Source organism: Triticum urartu, chromosome 6 (assembly GCF_003073215.2).
Source record: "Triticum urartu cultivar G1812 chromosome 6, Tu2.1, whole genome shotgun sequence".
Lineage (NCBI taxonomy): Eukaryota > Viridiplantae > Streptophyta > Magnoliopsida > Poales > Poaceae > Triticum > Triticum urartu.
The window spans coordinates 481,824,470-481,844,607 of NC_053027.1; the positions used below are offsets into that span (position 1 = coordinate 481,824,470).

Genomic DNA, 20,138 nt, shown 5'->3' on the forward strand with positions numbered 1-20,138 from the left:
ATATATACAAATCTATAGACGGGGTATTACTTACCCTTATTCTCCTCGAGCTGCCTCTTGGCAAGGCCGAGCTCTTTCTTGGACCCCTCGAGGTCCTGCTTCAGTACGGCGACCTCCGCAGTCAGTGCGGCGGACGCCAGCAGTGAAGCCTGCATACGCATATTGACATACTTATATTAGACTCCTGCGATATTATTTGATCCTCTGTTCGGCTTTTCTTCATGAACACCGAACAAAGCATCAGGGACTACTATCTATGCGGTAATATTTCTACTAAATTTTAAAACACTTACCTCAAAGCCCGTTAGAAGGCTGGCACAGGCTTCAGTCAATCCGCTCTGGGCGGACTGAACCTTCTGGATCACTGCACTCATGATAGTGCGGTGCTCCTCGTCGATGGAAGCGTTGCGAAGCGCTTCCAGCAGATTGTCCGGTGCCTCTGGATGGATAGAGGTCACCGGCACTGGCGTCTTGCCCCTCTTAGAAGGAGGCCGCCTGCCCAAGCCCGGAACTGCTGGAGGGTCCGGCAGGGTGTTCGTCTGAGGGCCGAACTCGGAGCTCTTGGGGGCCCCGTCCCTGCGGCTCCCGGAGTCCGGAAGGTCGCCTTGAGGCGCCTTGAGGACTGTCTCCCCTTGATCCGGTGCCTCTTGAGACAACACCTCGGCGTCGTCGGCAGGATGAGGGGAGGTGGCGGTCGGGACTGGATCGCTATCCATGTCCGACAAGCCCAAGGAGCCGTCCGATGATACATCGATACTGGCTCGTGGCGGCCTGCATAATTGCGTTCGGCGTTAGGGAAAGTAGTGCGATAGAGGAATCCTAGGAGTTACTGTGGTATCCAAATACTTATGATCTCCCCGGGGGCTTGACCCTGGGCAACCACTCGCCTTCGCCTTCGTCGGTGGCGGTGGAACTGTCCGGAAGGAGAGTCCTTCCCTTCTTGGACCCTCCGGCCTCCCTAGTTGGGGCGACCTTCCTTTTCTTGTCTCCCCCAGTCGGTGGGGGAGCATCTTCTTCTTCTTCTTCCTCCTCGTCTTCGGGGGAAGAGTGCGCCGCAGAGTCATCGGACGGTGAGTCCGACGACGCCTGGCGTCAGGAACTCTTTCGGATTCCCTTGGCCTTCTTGGTCTTCTCCGGCACCTTATAAGGGGTCGGAGTCAGCATCTTCGCTAGAAGAGCGTTTGCGGGGCCTTCGGGCAAAGGAGCCGGACAGTCGATCTGTCCGGCCATCTTCTGCCAGTCCTGTCAAAGGTACGGGAGTTTAGATCCCGCATAGAGTCAATCTATATAAAAAATAATAGTATCCTGTGAAAGGTAAAGCATCTTACCGCACTGGCTTGGCGCTTCGCGCTGAATCCGCGATCCTCAGTAATAGGGGGAGGGACCTCGGCACTTTTGAACAGCACCCTCCAGGCGTCTTCATGAGTCGTGTCGAAGAGCCTGTTCAGAGTTTGGTGCTGTGCCGGATTAAACTCCCACAAGTTGAACTCCCGTTGTTGGCACGGGAGTATCCGTCGGATGAGCATAACTTGGACTATGTTGACAAGCTTGAGCTTCTTGTCCACCATGTTTTGAATACATGTTTGGAGTCCGGTCAGCTCTTTCGAACTAGCCCAGGACAGGCCCTTCTCTTTCCAGGAGGTGAGCCGCGTGGGGATGCCAGATCGGAACTTGGGGGCCGCTACCCATGCAGGGTCGCGCGGCTCGGTGATATAGAACCACCCCGATTGCCACCCCTTTATGGTTTCCACAAAGGAGCCCTCGAGCCATGTTATGTTGGGCATCTTGCCCACCATGGCGCCTCCGCACTTTGCCTGGCGGCCGCCCACCACCTTCGGCTTGACATTGAAGGTCTTCAACCATAAGCCGAAGTGGGGCTTGATGCGGAGGAAGGCCTCGCACACGACGATAAACGCCGAGATGTTGAGGATGAAGTTCGGGGCCAGATCGTGGAAATCCAGGCCGTAATAAAACATGAGCCCCCGGACGAAGGGATGGAGAGGGAATCCCAGTCCGCGGAGGAAATGGGTGAGGAATACTACCCTCTCATGGGGCCTGGGGGTGGGGATGAGCTGCCCCTCATCTGGGAGCCGGTGCGCGATGTCGTCGGGCAGGTATCCGGCTCTCCTCAGTTTCTTGATGTCTCCCTCCATGATGGAGGAGACCATCCACTTGCCTCCCGCTCCGGACATGATTGGAGAAGGTCGAGGTGGGAAGTGCGGACTTGGGCGCTAGAGCTCGAGTGTGCGAAAATGGATGGGTAAGGGAGGAAGAAGGCGTGTATAGAAAGGTGAATCCTTATCCCTTTATATGGGCAGACGAAACTAAGCGTCCCCACTTGCCTGGTAAAACTCGCTTATCCCCCAAGCGCCGCAATTGATGGCGCGGTTGGGTTACCCACGCCCATATTATTGAGAATCCCGTAATAAGGGGACACGATCTCTGCTTTGACAAGATGTGTCGAAAAACTGCCTCGCGTTATGTGCGGGGCTGGTTAAAAGAAATGGTTCGAATAATCACCGGGCCATGATGTAACGGCGTGCTGCCAAAACAAGCCAGCAAATTGGATCTGCGAAAATATTATTCTCTCTACGGTGGAATGTGGAACTTATTTTGCAGGGTCGCACACTATCCTCGTATTCAAATTCTTCTGCAGTGTATTCGGAGAAGGAACCCGCCTTGCAATGCCGAAGACAATACTGCGCGCCGGACTCATCGTCATTGAAGTCTGGTTCAGGGGCTACTGAGGGAGTCCTGGATTAGGGGGGTCTCCGGACAGCCGGACTATCTCCATTGGTCGGACTGTTAGACTATGGAGATACAAGATTGAAGACTTCGTCTCGTGTCCGGATGGGACTCTACTTGGTGTGGAAGGCAAGCTAGGCAATACGGATATGAATATCTCCTCCTTTGTAACCGACCTTGTGTAACCCTAACCCTCTCCGGTGTCTATATAAACCGAAGGGTTTTAGTCATAGGACAACAACCATAACATACAATCATACCATAGGCTAGCTTCTAGGGTTTAGCCTCTCTGATCTCGTGGTAGATCTACTCTTGTACTACACATATCATCAATATTAATCAAGCAGGACATAGGGTTTTTCCTCCATCAAGAGGGCCCGAACCTGGGTAAAACATCGTGTCCCCTGCCTCCTGTTACCATCCGGCTTAGACGCACAGTTCGGGACCCCCTACCCGAGATCCGCCGGTTTTGACACCGACAATTATATTTATAAAACTTGTCATGATTATGATTACCCCTTTTCTGAACATTACTCTTTTAATATGGAAACAATTTATAGTATTCGAGTTTCTTATGATACTCCCACTATTCCGAATGAGAAGAATTTTGCTTATGTGGAGAGTAATAAAATTTCTATGCTTGTAGATCATGAAAAAGAATGCTTTATGTGATGGTTATATTGTTGAATTTATTCATGATGCTACTGAAAATTATTATGAGGGAGGAACATATGCTTGTAGGAATTGCAATAATATCAAGTTTCCTCTCTATGTGCTTAAAGTTTTGAAGTTATGCTTGTCTTGCCCTCCTATGCTAGTTGATTATTGTTCCCATAAGTTGTTTGCTCACAAAATCCCCATGCATAGGAAGAGGGTTAGAATTAAATGTGCTGGTCATATTTTCAAGATGCTCTCTTTATGTTTCAATTTTATCCTTTATGTGAGCATCATTGAAATCACCATGCCTAGCTAGGGGCGTTAAACGATAGCGCTTGTTGGGAGGCAACCCAATTTTTATTTTTGTTCCTCACTTTTTGCTCCTGTTTAGTAATAAATACTCCCTCCGTTCCTAAATATAAGGTGTATAGTTTTTGGCACGAAAATTAAATAACGAACGTGGAGTGAAAATTTCACAAGTTTTGGACGAGATTACACCTGACTAATTGACATGAGAAAATAGAGGAGTTTGCCTAATATAAGTAAATGTAATCAAATCCCTAAAAAAATTATTCAAACAAGTGGTGCGACGCAAGACACCTTATATTTCGAGCTTTTTCTAAAAAATCTATACACCTTATATCAAGGAACGGAGGGAGTAATTCATCTAGCCTCTGGTTAGATGTGGTTTTATGCTTTGAATTAGTGTTTGTGCCAAGTAAAGCCTTTAGGATCTTCTTGGGTGGTTGTTATTTGATTTTGTTGTAAAAGACAGAAAGTATGCCCTCACGAGAATAATTTTCATTTTTTTATCAGAGAGCGATAAAATACCAATTCCAACTAAAGTAGATCAATATACAAATTTCCTAGGACTTCCTAATTTCTCCGGATTTTTGGAGTTACAAAAGTATTCGAAACCTACAGATTACTACAGACTGTTCTGTTTTTTATAGATTCTGTTTTCTATGTGTTGTTTGCTTATTTTGATGAATCTATGAGTAGTATCGGAGGGTATGAACCATAGAGAAGTTGGAATGCAGTAGATATTATACCAATATGAATTTAGAATGAATTCACAATAGTAACTAAGTGGTGATTTATTTTCTTATACTAACGGAGCTTACGAGTTTTCTGTTAAGTTTTGTGTTGTGAAGTTTTCAAGTTTTGGGTAAAGATTCGATGGACTAAGGAATAAGGAGTGGCAAGAGCCTAAGCTTGGGGATTCCCAAGGCACCCAAAGGTAAAATCCAAGGACACCAAAAGGCCTAAGCTTGGGGATGCCCCGGAAGGCATCCCCTCTTTCGTCTTCGTTCATCGGTAACTTTACTTGGAGCTATATTTTTATTCACCACAAGATATGTGTTTTGCTTGGAGCGTCATTTTATTTTCTTTAGTTTTGATTGCTGTTTGAATAAAATACCAAGATCTAAAATTCTTAAATGTTAGAGAGTCTTCATATAGTTGCATAATTATTTGACTACTCATTGATCTTCACTTATATCTTTCGGAGTAGTTTGTTGTTGCTCTAGTGCTTCACTTAAATCTTTTTAGAGCACGGTGGTGGTTTTATTTTATAGAAATAGATGAACTCTCATGCGCCATTATATTATTTTGAGAGTCCTAAACAGCATGGTAATTTGCTTTGGTTATGAATGTAGTCCTAATATGATGGGCATCCAAGAGGGATATAATAAAAACTTTCATATAAAGTGCATTGAATACTATGAGAAGTTTGATACTTGATGATTGTTTTGAGATATGAAGATGGTGATATTAGAGTCATGCTAGTTGAGTAGTTGTGAATTTGAGAAATACTTGTGTTAAAGTTTGTGATTCCCGTAGCATGCATGTATGGTGAACCGTCATGTGATGAAGTCGGAGCATGATTTATTTATTGATTGTCTTCATTATGAGTGGCGGTCGGGGACGAGCGATGGTCTTTTCCTACCAATATATCCCCCTAGGAGCATGCGCGTAGTACTTTGTTTCGATAACTAATAGATTTTTGTAATAAGTATGTGGGTTCTTTATGACTAATGTTGAGTCCATGGATTACACGCACTCTCACCCTTCCACCATTGCTAGCATCTTTAGTACCGCGCAACTTTCGCCGGTACCATAAACCCACCATATACCTTCCTCAAAAGAGCCACCATACTTGCCTATTATGGCATTTCCGTAGCCATTCCGAGATATATTGCCATGCTACTTTCCACTGTTCCGTTATTATGACACGCTTCATCATTGTCATATTGCTATGCATGATCATGTAGTTGACATTGTATTTGTGGCAAAGCCACCGTTCATAATACTTTCGTACATGTCACTCATGGGTCATTGCACATCCTGGTACACCGCCGGAGGCATTCATATAGAGTCATATCTTGTTCTAAGTATTGAGTTGTAATTCTTGAGTTGTAAGTAAATAAAAGTGTGATGATCTTCATTATTAGAGCATTGTCCCCGTGAGGAAAGGATGATGGAGACTATGATTCCCCCACAAGTCGGGATGAGACTCTGGACGAAAAAAAGAAAAGACAAAAGAGGCCATAAAAAAGAGAAGGCCCAAAAAAACAAAAAAATGAGAGAAAAAGAGAGAAGGGGCAATGCTACTATCCTTTTACCACACTTGTGCTTCAAAGTAGCACCATGATCTTCATGATAGAGAGTCTCCTATGTTGTCACTTTCATATACTAGTGGGAATCTTTCATTATAGAACTTGGCTTGTATATTCCAATGATGGGCTTCCTCAAATTGCCCTAGGTCTTCGTGAGCAAGAAAGTTGGATGCACACCCACTTAGTTCCTTTTGTTGAGCGTTCATACACTTGTAGCTCTAGTGCATCCGTTGCATGGCAATCCCTACTCACTCACATTGATATCTATTGATGGGAATCTCCATAGCCCATTGATACGCCTAGTTGATGTGAGACTATCTTCTCCGTTTTGTCTTTTCCACAACAACCATTCTATTCCACCTATAGTGCTATATCCATAGCTCGCGCTCATGTATTGCGTGAAGATTGAAATTTTTTGAGAACACCAAAAGTATGAAACAATTGCTTGGCTTGTCATCGGGGTTGTGCATGATTTAAATACTTTGTGTGGTGAAGATGGAGCATAGCCATACTACATGATTGTGTGGGGATAGCTTGCTTTGGCCATGTTATTTTGAGGAGACATGATTGCTTTATTAGTATGCTTGAAGTATTATTATTTTTATGTCAATATTAAACTCTTATCTTGAATCTTATGGATCTGAACATTCATGCCACAATAAAGAGAATTACTTAGAGAAATATGTTAGGTAGCATTCCACATCAAAAATTCTGTTTTTATCATTTACCTACTCGAGGACGAGCAGGAATTAAGCTTGCGGATGTTGATACGTCTCCAACGTATCTATAATTTTTGGTTGTTCCATGCTATTATATTATCTGTTTTGGATGTTTATGGGCTTTATTATGCACTTTTGTATTATTTTTTGGACTAACCTATTAACCCAGAGCCCAGTGCCAGTTTCTGTTTTTTCCCTTGTTTCAGTGTTTCGCAGAAAAGGAATATCAAACGGAGTCCAAACAGAATGAAACCTTCGGGAGCGTGATTTTTGGAACGAACATGATCCAGGGGACTTGGAGTTGAAGTCAAGGAAGCTTCGAGGTGGCCACGAGGCAGGGAGGCGCGCCTGCCCCCTAGGCGCACCCCCACCCTCGTGGGCCCCTCGTGGCTCCCCTGACCGACTTCTTTTGCCTATATATATATCCATATACCCTAAAAACATCGAGGGGCAGAATAGATTGGGAGTTCCACCGCCAGAAGCCTCCGTAGCCATCGAAAACCAGTCTAGACCCGTTCTGGCACCCTGTAGGAGGGGGGATTCCCTCTCCGGTGGCCATCTTCATCATCTCGGTGCTCTCCATGATGAGAAGGGAGTAGTTCTCCCTCGGGGCTAAGGGTATGTACCAGCAGCTATGTGTTTGATCTCTCTCTCTCTCGTGTTCTTGAGGTTGTACGATCTTGATGTATCGCGAGCTTTGCTATTATAGTTGGATCTTATGATGTTTCTCCCCCTCTACTCTATTGTAATGGATTGAGTTTTCCTTTGAAGTTATCTTATCAGATTGAGTCTTTAAGTATTTGAGAACACTTGATGTATGTCTTGCATGTGCTTATCTGTGGTGACAATGGGATATCACGTGATCCACTTGATGTATGTTTTGGTGATCAACTTGCGAGTTCCGTGACCTCGTGAACTTATGCATAGGGGTTGGTACACGTTTTCGTCTTGGCTCTCCGGAATAAACTTTGGGGCACTCTTTGAAGTTCTTTGTGTTGGTTGAATAGATGAATCTGAGATTGCGTGATGCATATCGTATAATCATACCCACAGATACTTGAGTTGACATTGGAGTATCTAGGTGACATTAGGGTTTTGGTTGATTTGTGTCTTAAGGTGTTATTCTAGTACAAACTCTATGATAGATTGAATGGAAAGAATAGCTTCATGTTATTTTACTACGGACTCTTGAATAGATCGATCAGAAAGGATAACTTTGAGGTGGTTTCGTACCCTACAATAATCTCTTCGTTTGTTCTCCGCTATTGGTGACTTTGGAGTGACTCTTTGTTGCATGTTGAGGGATAGTTATATGATCCGATTATGTTATTATTGTTGAGAGAACTTGCACTAGTGTTACCTAGGCCTTGTTTCCTAGCATTGCAATACCATTTGTGCTCACTTTTATCATTAGTTACCTTGATGTTTTTATATTTTCAGATTACAAAAACCTATATCTACTATCCATATTGCACTTGCATCACTATCTCTTCGCCGAACTAGTGCACCTATACAATTTACCATTGTATTGGGTGTGTTGGGGACACAAGAGACTCTTTGTTATTTGGTTGCAGGGTTGTTTGAGAGAGACCATCTTCATCCTACGCCTCCCACGGATTGATAAACCTTAGGTCATCCACTTGAGGGAAATTTGCTACTGTCCTACAAACCTCTGCACTTGGAGGCCCAACAACGTCTACAAGAAGAAGGTTGTGTAGTAGACATCATGTGTCCCTCCCAAAAGGAGGTAGAAGCCCATCAAAAACATGGGGAGGGAAGACAAGCAAGCGTTGGTTAGGGCGACCTTGCCTGCTTGGGTGTTGTAGCGGCCTCTCCACGGCAAGACCCGATTGCCCACCTTAGTGACAGCCGGAGCAAAATCTTTAGCCAGCAGCTTGTGGGGAGAGACCGGAAGGCCGAGATATTTTAAAGGAAAAGAGCCAAGGGAGCAATTAAGAAGATGAGCAACTCTTTGGGCCTCAACATCCGAGACCCCAGTAACAATGACTCCACTCTTAGCAAAATTAATCTTGAGACCAGATAGAGCTTCAAAGCAAAGGAGAAGGAACTTCAGATGTATTATGCTAGCTTCATTCAATTCAACCATAATGATAGTATCATCCGCATATTGTAAGTGAGAGATGCCATTAGGGACGAGGTGAGGGCTGACAGGAGTGATGTGGCCAGCAGCAGCAGCCCGAGTCAGAATATGAGAGAGAGAGAGAGAGTCAGCCACAAAGTTGAAGAGGAGGGGAGAAGACGGGTCACCCTGCCTCAGGACGCTACTGTTAGCAAAGAAGTGACTAATGTTCCCGTTGACCAAAACTGCCGTGTGGCCACCCGTGACCAACTGCGTAAGTCTGTGAACCAACGCACCATCGAAGCCCTTGGCTAGAAGCACTTGTCTGAGGAAATTCCAACTAACCGAGTCGTAGGCTTTTTCAAAGTCAAGTTTTAAAATCACCGCTTTGGAGCCCCGGACTCGTAGGTCATGCACAATCTCATGGAGACAAAGAATACCATCTAATATAAACCTGCCCTTTACGAACACCGATTGGAAAGGGCTAAGAGTGCGATGAGTGATTGGGGAGAGCCTAGTAGCAAAGCCTTTAGCTGGAAGCTTAGCGAAGTTATTAATCAGGGCTATAGGTCGAAATTGAGTGATCAAGTCTGCCCCTTTGACTTTAGGGATAAGAGTAAGCACAGCGTAATTTAACTGTGAAATGTCAATGGTACCCAACCAGAAGCCTTGAATGATAGCCTGGACAAGGCCCTGCAGCTGGGGCCAGAACTGCCTAAAAAGGGGGATGGAAACGCCGTCTGGGCCCGAGGCTGCATTGGTATTAGCAGAGCAAATCCTTTCAAAAATCTCCTTATCAAAGGGGAGGGATCAACAAGGCTATGTTATCATCACTAGACACCTTCTCCTGAGAAGCCCAGAAGGAGTTAGCCGATCTAAAGCCCACCTCAGGCTTAGCGGATAGGAGAGAGAAAAAGAAGTCTACCACGTGCGACATAATCAGGGAGTGATCAGACACCCTGACATTATTGATGATCAAGCTATCAATCATGCAACGGCGACGCCTACCGTTAGCAATGGCAAAGAAGTACGCAGTAGGGGAGTCGCCTTTCAAAGTCCAATTAATGGTGCCCCTTTGTCTCCAGTATATTTCTTCTCAACGGTGCAAGGCCAAAAGGGCCTCTTCTAAATCATAACGAGTCTGCCATTCAGGGGGAGAGAGACCAGGGCCATCCACGTGCACGTCCATGGAGCCAATTTGGGAAGCAAGTCGATCCTTGTGACACCATGACTCAGCAGCGTGGTTCTTAGCCCATCCACAGAGAAATTTTCGGAGGTGGTATGAGCATTGGTGCCAGTCGTCCATCGGTCCAAAAGAGTGGCGAGCAGAAGATAAGAAGGAGGAAATTTTATGCGCAATCAGATCAGCAAAACCATCAACCAGGAGCCAAGAAGCGTCGAACTGAAACCGCGGTGAGGAGACGGAATGGATCCCATCATCAAGAATCAGGGGCGCATGATCAGACCCCACGATGGGCAAAGCCTGAAGGGAGGCCCGAGGGAGCAAGGAATCCCATCTGGGGCATATGAAAATGCGATCAAGAACAGATCGAATAGGAGTCGTTTGATGGTTCGTCCAAGTGAAGCGGGCACCCACCCTAGGCACTTCGCGGATAGCGGAGTCCTGAATAAAAGCATTAAACGCGTCAGCAAGTGACCAAGAGAAATTAGGAGAGTTTTTATCCAAAGGAGAGTGCATCAAGTTGAAGTCACCGCCAATAAGCAAAGGGAGATCACAAGATTCGATCTTATTCAAAATTTCGTCCAAGAAAATGTAAGAGAGGGAATGATCAGTCGGGCCGTAGACTACCATAACTTCCAAAAGCATATTGAGCGGCGATGAGATACTACTGTACTAGCCCAAAAAATGCCATGGTCGAAGGCAACAAAATCGTACATGTCTCTCTTGGTACCAATAAGAATTCCACCTGAGTGACCTGAAGAAGACAAATATTTCCAGTCAAACCTATCAATCCCAGCAGCAGCAAAAAATTCATTTGGGGAGAAGGAAGGTTTAACCGTTTCAACAAGGCCAATGATGTCTATATTCTCAAACCAAACGAGATCTTTAAGCTGGTCCATGCGTCCCCTAGCGCCGAAACCTCAAATATTCCATAATAAGGCCTTCATCGGTGGGAAAGGTTTTTTGTGCAAAGACTCGACCTGCTTGGGGCAATGCAGGATTTAGAACGTTTGGCGAGGCGTAGTGGTGGGCACCTGATCCCTCTCAGGTGCCACCTCGACCCCACCGGCCACAACCAGTGAGGCATCAACCCGAGACGCGGCCCCCTTGGCCCTAGCAATATCCGCTTGTGCCATTTCATTTGCCCGAACAATATGTAACAGGGTAGACAGAGAGCCAAAAGTAGGATCAAAAGAAATGCCTACGTCCTCTAAGATATTAGAAGATGCTCACTGGACTGCGATGGAAGGACTAACCGAACAGGAGAAGAAACGGGGATAGAAGGGGGTGTGGAACATGGAGGGGTACCTGAAGGGGGAAGATCTCTAGCCGCAGCGCATCGCGTCGCCTGATCGTCCACCCACTCGCCACTGTTGGAGACACGGCCGCTCTTGCGGGCGGTGGAAGCGGGGGAACGCGCACCGGCGCGGGATGGGCACGACACGGAGAAGCCGCCACAGACGAAGGACCCGAGGCTGCACCCAAATCAGCATCAAGCCTGCAGCAAAGCCCTGCCGCAGACTGCTTGGAATCACCAGAAGCCCTGCTACGCGTGGAGAATTTCTTGGCGGACGATTTCTTCTTCTTTTTCTTGGATATGATGCCGGTCGGGGGCAGATCTTCAATACCGGAGAGGGAAGGGGAGGCAGGGCGAGCTGGAATGTTGGAGCACACACCAGAAAAAGGGGTACCCCTCGCTCCATCAGAAGCAGCAAACCCCCCCCCCACCGGCGCCGACCACCGCATCCTTGTTCCCACCACCCACCGGAGCGTTCTCCTTGAGCAAATCACGATCTTCAGAAGTCAACCCATCCCACTCCGACTGAGTAAAACGATGTTTAGTGCCATGATTCGAGTCATCCGGAAGGCCATCCTCATCCTTGTCATCTTTGTCATCATTGCCCGAGGCCGGCCGAGGGGTGGGGCGGGGGCGACACCGGAGCATCATCGCTCTCGACCCGAACCCTAAGACGGAAGCCACCAGCAGAAGGGAAGACGTCAACGGAGCCGCAAATGCAATGAGGATCAACGCACCAGACCCGCAGCCGCACAGGGCCCATGACAAGCAGAGACTCCGGATCAACCTCAATTGGTTTGCCAATAAGAACACTGAATGCCATAAGAAAGGCAGAAGAGCAAAGCGTAGGTGGGACGTCATCAACTAAGACCCAGACATCAGACAGCGAAGAGATAGCTTTAGATCCATTGGAGGCGGCCTTGACAGAAATGACAACTTGGTTAAGGGTAAGGGTGAAACTGGAACACGAAGATATCATATGCAAGCTTTCTTTGGAGGGGAAAATGGCAGCGAACTCAGACTCAGAAAGTTGGCGGATCTGCCAATCCCATCCACCATCATCCCACAATTGGAGTTCATCAAGGAGAACCTGGGGGGAGATTTTCTTATCCTTGAAAGTAATGATGCCGGCGTTAGAAAGAGCAGGAATGGGAACCACTTGAGGAACCTCGCGATCGAGTGCGAAGAAAGCACATCCACGGAGGCCGAGGCCGTAATGCACGAAAGCAGGGGGTTTGAGGCGGTTTTGATAGTCGACCGTAAGGTGGCCGTCTTCTCTGCGGATGAGACAGAAGGGGAGGGGGGTTTGGACAGCACGACTGAAAGTGACCAGGGCAGTGGCAAGCGAAGCAGGAGAGGGTGGGGTTGGCCACTTGGGCAGGAGGAGGGGCGCGCGCCGGAGCGGGGGGAGGTGGAGGAAGAATACCGTCACCACAGGGACCAGAGGCAGAGGCAGGGACCAGGCCACCAGAGGAGGGGCGGCGACCCGGCGCCCCAGAGGAGCCACGGGGCACGAAACGACTAGGACCACCACCAGGGGCCGCCGGGGCCCGGGCTAGAGCCCGCGACGAGGCCGCAACACTGTGAGGAGGATGGGGCGCGAGGACAGGCCAGCAGAGCCAGCCTTACTCGCCGCGGCCGCCACCTCCAAGGGATCCGAAGGACGCGGCGAAGAACCACCATAGGGAGCAGAGGGACTAGCCGCAACCGAGCCAGATCAAAGGGAAGGAGGACCGCCAAGCTCCACCGCGGCCCCTCCACCCGAGCTCGGTCCGCCTGGAGCTTGGGACGAAGGGAAGCTTCGTACTCCAAATCTACCTCCCCCTCAACAGAGCCCTCCTGCCACCGCTTTTGGTCGGACAAGGCCTCGCTGGAGGAGCCGCGCGGGTCCATCGAGACGACCGACGCAAACGAGAGGGGGAGGGGAGGAGGAGGAGTAGATCTAGAGGAACGCGGATGGGGAAGCGGTGGCGACGCAGGTCAGAGAGAGAGGCTGGGAACCCTAGAAATGGGGGAAGTGAGCCCCTCCGCACCCATATATACCCCGACCACACTAGGTCGGGGCCGAAGGGTTGGGCTAGAGTGGGAACGGGGACTGGGCCAGGGCCACCCGAGGCCCAAGAACCACGAGAGGTAGGGGCAATCCGACACATTGGAAAGGGAGCAGGGCCCAGGCCCATCAGGAGCGCGCGGAGGCCCGAATCCCAGGGTCTGGCTCCACCACGGAGGGCACCTCCAGATCTAGGGATTCGGGCGGCCCGGCTGCTGCCGGCGAGGCCACCAGCGAACCAGAGGATGAAGCACAGACGAAAGACAGCCAGGGAGGGGGAGGGAAACCAGGTCCAACGTCGGCGCACCACACCGCCCAGGACCAAGGATGCCACGGGCAGGAGACGGCGAAGGAACCCGATGGCGCCTGCGCGAAACGCGACTCCAGCCATCCACGACCAACGGATCGGGAGCAGGGCGGCCACGCCCGCCGGGAGCGAATTTACGGCACCGCGACGGAGCAGCGACGAGAGGCAGCACGCACGGAGGCGCGGGACGGAGGGGGGAGGAGGGGATTCGGGGTCGGAGTCCGAGGCCTCAGATCCGAGAGCCCAGAACTTGTTGGCGGGGGCAAGAGCGCGGAAAACAGAACGATGTGTGGACGGCGGGTTGGGTACCGAGGAGGAGGCCGCGAGAAGGTAGCACAGGGACGCCGGAGTTGGAGAGGGGGGACGAGCCCGTCGCCGCCACCGCTCGGGAGGGGAAGGGGAGAGGGGGAGAGGATAGCCATCCATGCGTCAAACCTCTCTTTCAATTTTCAATTAATTAGTAGTGGAACTTTTTTGAGGGAATGCGTGAGAAGAGACTGAGGCGACAAATCATGAAATTGACAAAATAATCACCTCGCAGCGCTGATAATGTCTTCTTTTAGAGAGTACACCAATGGCGTACCTTAGCTTTATAGAAGACAGAAATATGTAAAGAGATTACAAAAGGCTCAGACACCACAACTCGGTGCCACACGCCCTCTGCACTCTGAGCCCAACTAGGCTATTACTCTCGATATCTAATCACTCCCGTCCCTCCGGCTTGACCCCACAAATTCAGGTTCTGGAATATGAGACCTACCGTGGCCTCAACATTGCAAACCAGATCTCGACCAAATACACACGTGTTGCATTGCTTCCACACCGTCCAATAAATGAGCATTACAAATGAGTCAAAACCCTTTCGGTCAGTCTTGGCGATCCAGTTACGTCTCGTAGCCCACCAATCCTCTATCCTGGCTTGTGGTGAAGGCAGAATGGCATGGTCAATGCCCACTCTTGCAAAAGAGAGATGCCATACCTGTCTTGCAAACACACATTGGAGCATCAAATGGTCCACCGTATCCTCTTGCTGCTCACAGAAGAAACATGGGGATGTCTCGGCTTGTATTCCACGTCTGAATCTTCTATGTGAAGTCCACAACCGGTATTGTACCGCTTGCCACATAAAAAATTTGCAGGTTAATGGGGCCCAGGTCTTCCACACCGCAGCAGCCAGCCGAAATCTGATGCCTCCTTCACACAACATCTTGTACGCTGACGCCACTGGGCACTTGCCATCCGCATTTCACACCCAGACAGCCTTATCCTCCCTGGTCAGCTCAATCTAGATATCAATTAGTACTTCCCAAATTTGAATGAACTGGGCAAGTTCCTCCGTGGAAAGATCTCCGGAAATATCCCTAGTCCATGCATGTAACAGCATCCCCTCCTTGACTGTCCTCCTGTTGGCCACCCATGTTCTAACCTTTGGAACGATCAGCGGAGCAACCTCTTCCATGCTAAAGCCCCTGATTCATCTATCCTTCCAGAAGAGAATCTGAGCTCCATCTCCAATTTGTCAATGGACCAGACTGTTGAAGGTCGCGAGCACCTGCCGATCCGGCGCCACGTTCAGGCCCTGCCATGGCCCGGCATCATCCGTTCTCCTAAACCACTCCTAATGTAATCTGAGTGCTAGGTCGTGTTTGCGCAAATCCATTACTCCTAATCCCCCCAGATTCTTTGGGCGACATACCCTCTGCCAAGATACAACGCATTTTCAGGCACTAATCTCTTCTGAACCAGCCCAGAAAAACATGCAGCACCCCTTGTCCACTTTCTCAATGGCCCATTTGGGGGCTTCCACAACAGTCAAATGATGTGTAGGCCGCGCACGCATCACCTGGTTCACCAGAATTAACATCCTTGGGCGGGTAATCATCCCCCTTTGCCAACCGGGTAGGATTTTGAGCGAAGCATCCACTATCGGTTGCCATTCCGACCTTGTCAGTTGCTTGATACTCAGTTGTAATCCCATATATTTGCACGGAAACTGACCAATCCTCCAAGGCATTCCGGACAAGGATCTCATCTTCTTCCTTTGCCCTGATCAGGATGGCCGAGGACTTGCTGTAATTCACCTTCAAGCCTAAAGCAGTGCCAAAGATCTGGAGCATCTCTTTAATGAAGTAAATGTCTGACAATGAAGGCTTGATAAACATAGCAAGATCATCCGCGTAAAGCGTCAATCTTTGAAAGGGGCCGCAACTATTCATGTTGCTCATAATTTGGGCCCTGTGAGCCTTCATCACAATCGTCGTTAATATGTCAATTGCAATCACAAACAGCAACGACGAGAGGGAGTCTCCCTACCGTAGACTGCACGCTTGCGTAAACTTATCCCCAACGCATCCATTAACTACCACTCGCGAGCTTGCCGAGGACAGGAGAGTCGCCATCCAAGATAACCACCTCTCAGAGAATCCTTTTGCCCGTAACATCACAAAAAGAAACGGCCAAGACAAAGAGTCAAAAGCTCGAGATATTTGAGTTATACGAAACTAAACAGAATCCTAAAATTTGGTTTCTACATAGGCAGACGGGAATATAACCACTTGAGTTAAAAGCTCAAATTTGGTTATATTTCTAAAATTTGGTTTCTACATAAGCAGACAGGAATATAACCATTACCAGTATTCTCCACTAAACAAACATACTTGCATCCACCATTACACCAACTTGGAAGAACTTTACTGACGCCATAAGAAAACCCTTTACTCAAATTTGCTGGAAGAAGAAATGCATGTGCAGGAAATTAAGCTGGCAGGTGATCAGTGCTTGAGATGCGCCATGGCGGCTTCCCTGACCCCACCCTCGGCAAGGTACACACCGAGAAATTCGCCATAGGAATGGGGCTTATATGGAGGCCCCTCGCCTGCGGCCAGCACCAGCTCCGGCGCCGGCGCGACAGTGCACCCCAGCTCGGGCCACACGAACGTGGCCAGCGAGGTCCGCGCGGCGCGCGCGCTGGTGACCACGCGGTGCTCGGCACTGCGCAGGCGCCCGTTGCTCACCACCTCCATCTGATGCCCAAAGTTGAGGACCAGCGCCCCCGGCGCGGCGTCGGCGTCCACCCACATCATCCCGCCGCCCCCAGCGTCACCGTCGCCGTGGAGCAGCATCTGTAGGCCGCCGCCGACGTTCTCCATGAGCACGGTGACGAGGCCGGGGTCGCAGTGCGGCCCGGCGCCGAGGGTGAGGCTCGGATCCGGGCACGGCGGGTAGTGGTTCACGTTCATCATCCCACCGCCGCTGAGCGACCCATCGAAGTGTTCCTCCTCGAGCCCCAGCCCGACAGCGGCGAGACGCAGAACGCGCCGCGCCGTTGCCCTCACGGCTGCCGTGTATGGCTCCAGCGCCGCCCCGAGCCCGCGGGGCTTGTCCGGCCAGTCCGGCGGGTGGCAGCCGAGCTTCAGGCAGTCCCGCCAGTACAGGACCTCCTCGCCGGCGCCGTTCCGGAGGCTCGTGTGGAACCGCGGGAGCTTCTTGCCGTCGTTCGAGTAGTACGCCATCTTCTCGTCCTCCGGCAGTGCGAAGAACTCCTCCGCGGCGCGCATCATGGCGCCCATCACCTCCTCCGGCACGCCGTGGTTGACCACCTGGAAGAAACCGAACTCCCGCCCTGCACGGACGATCTCCTCGGCGATCCTGCCGTCGTCGTCTCCACCGAGATCAACCACAGGCAGCGCCCCCTTGCCATTCACGGACGAAGACGGCCTGTTGTGCACCGGGAGTATGTAGCGTGCAGGCACCGACAGGTGGGTGGCGCCATTGGAGAGAGGCTCCGCTGCCATCTCGAGATATAGCTTTGCTTGAGATTTTGCATAGACTGATCAGTTCATCATCTGCATCAATCTCTGCACTTTTATGGTGAAGAGATCAAGAGAAGCATCTTTGGATTCAGAGAGCATTCGGGTTTTGATTGCAACCGGGGAATATCCATTTGTCGTCATATGAAGATACAGTGCACTGACAATGTTGACTTTTTCTTTGCTAAAGAAAATTCGAGTGCCTGTTTATTTTGGCCGGCTTTTTTAGGTTGTTTGGATGATGGCCAAGAGTTGCCCCGCCAAAATATCGGCGTTGACTAGTAGGGTTGGTTCCTGTTTGGATGGGGGCCAAATCGTTTCAGCCACGCCAATATTTTGGCCGCGAGTTAGGATTTCACGCCAACTTCCTGGTTAAACATCGGCAGCGGATTCACGGTAAAGTCTATTTTAAACCTTAAAGTCATAGAGCTCGTCGAAATCAAACCCTCACATCTAAATCCCTGAAATCGGTACCCTAAACTCTCAGATCCCGGTCAATATATCAACCCTACATCCACCCTAGCCCCGTTTATGGCACTGAAAAAAGTTAATCCCGACCGGGATTCTAGGTTTTCTGGCTGACTCAGCGGCCCTATACTACACGCCATATCCATCTTCTTGCCTGCGACTGTCTTTTTGAGATGCCCGAACGATGATGCTTGTCTCGTTATGAACACCTGCAGCAACCGACACTGCGGTGTGTGGCAAAATCCACGGCATGCCACAACATCTCTGATGTGTGTCGTGCTGGCACAGATCGATCAAGCTAGTGGCGTGCAAGTTGCTACGTAGTGTACGTGTGAGCTAGCTCCTGAAGAATCCATCCCCTGCTTGCTGCTTCAAAGCCAGCTTCTACGGAAAGCACGCTGCCTAACCAAAACCATCGCATCATATAGCCTCCGTTGCTATGCATCATAGCTTCCGTTGCTCACAATCAAGGAGCACTTTAAGAAAGCGCCTGTACATATTGTCGTGGCCTGCCGCACGACATAGTTGCCAACGATGTGATTGCCGAGGGACTGGAGCACGAAGCCGAGCAGGCTGTGTAGCCATTGTACGCACGCGCCGCGTCGCACACCTCTAGCCGGCCATCGCCATGACGAAGGTCGCCGGCCACCTCCACGCCATGCGCCATCGTGGGTCGTCACCTCGCGGCGACCCAGCGGCTCGTGCTGCGCCACTGTCTCATATCCCCATCGTGTAGACGTTATTCCACAACATTGGTGTGCGCCGGCCACCTCCACGCCATGTGCGCCATCGCGGACCGTCACTCGCAGCTTCAGTTCTTCCTCCCACGTCTCATCGCCAGCGCTGGCGCCGGCCACATCGTCCTCTGTGTGGAGCAGACCACCATGGATGCCCCCGTGCGGGCCATGCTGACCAAGAAAATGCCAGAACCAGGAGCCCTCCATCCGCACCTTCCGGCGGTAGAGCCGCAAGTTCTGATGATTTCAGGAAAGACAGGGAAGAGGATTGGGATAGAAGATGGAAATGACATGTGGGGTAATTATGTCAGTGAGTGTAGGCTATGATCCCGGGCGGGATGAATCTTTTCCTGGTGCACCAAACAGGTCCAGGGTTGATATTGACCGGGATCATAGAGGTTAGGGTACCGATTTCAGGGATTCGGAGATGGGGGTTCGATTCCGACGAGGTATATGAGTTTAAGGTTTAAAACAGACTTCACTCATCACCAAAAAATTGGCACGCTCACGTTTTGGTCAGGCGGGCGTGGATGAATCCAAACAGCCCCTTTATTGCCTGGCCAGCTAGCGGGGGGTGAATAGTACTGTGACTTGCCACCCTTTCAAAATCGTCGGATCAAAGATTAACGGACAGGTCAGCATGAACAGTAAGATAGCTACTGTCCATGACTACAGTACCTGGCCTACAGTACCTCGTGTATAGTAAACCATGAACTATGTATTTATGCAAACACACATCATATAAATGCAAACAATTATGATACCGCTTTTAATAACTGGACGTCAATCTAAATCCATATTTTCAAAGTTCAAAATTACAAGACCAATTCAAAATCAAACATGCGACATACGGTTCCAATAAAGCATAAAAATCAAACATAGAGCATCGCTTGTACCCATTTGCTCGTCCACTCGTATCCCCTAGCAGTGGTGGGGCTATCAAGAAAAAACTGGGCAAGCCAGCTCAAGGTAGAGTACAACTATCTAGTCTGCAACTACCCTTGTTCCTTCGTTTATGAGTTTTCGGTGTTCCTTTTCTTTAAGGTCTTTTGGCATGCATGAACATTGGCTTTGTTTCGGCCGTCGTTAGGAGCCTGGCTCTAATTGGTGGTGGTTGTTGTTGTGTGTATTTATACTTGTAACATGTGGCCGGTGACCCCAACAGATGACTGGTGGTTTCGCTTTTCAGAAAGAAAAAAGAAGGTACGTCGCATGAATTTTTAGAATGTAAAAGAACGGTTGAGCAAAAGAATAAGGTTATGAAAGAGCGAACTCGGAATTTGGGGAAGAAGTAAGGTTATCTATGTTTTGCAGACTCGTAAATGGCAAGATAATTGGGGATGCAATGCTCAATCCTCGTTGCTTGGGAGGCCGGTTGGCCGCTGCTCCCTGTGATGTTGGACCTCTGGCGGTATGGGCGGTGCCCTTACGGTGAGTCGCAACCCTGCCCTCTTTCGTTTGTGTGGCA

The 20,138-nt window shown here is 49.6% G+C and overlaps 1 protein-coding gene across 1 annotated transcript; it reads right to left on the minus strand.

Moving 5' to 3' along the window:
- Positions 1-16,267: 16,267 nt before the first annotated feature.
- Positions 16,268-17,611, minus strand: LOC125512452 (2'-deoxymugineic-acid 2'-dioxygenase-like). Its single transcript, XM_048677545.1, has one exon. The coding sequence runs from the start codon at positions 17,448-17,450 to the stop codon at positions 16,428-16,430; it is 1,023 nt and encodes a 340-aa protein (XP_048533502.1). The 5' UTR covers positions 17,451-17,611; the 3' UTR covers positions 16,268-16,427.
- Positions 17,612-20,138: the final 2,527 nt, after the last annotated feature.

What these genes read in the sequence shown, in the direction of transcription:
- LOC125512452 (XM_048677545.1), bottom strand. Translation starts at nt 17,450, where the DNA reads ATGGCAGCGGAGCCTCTCTCCAATGGCGCCACCCACCTGTCGGTGCCT.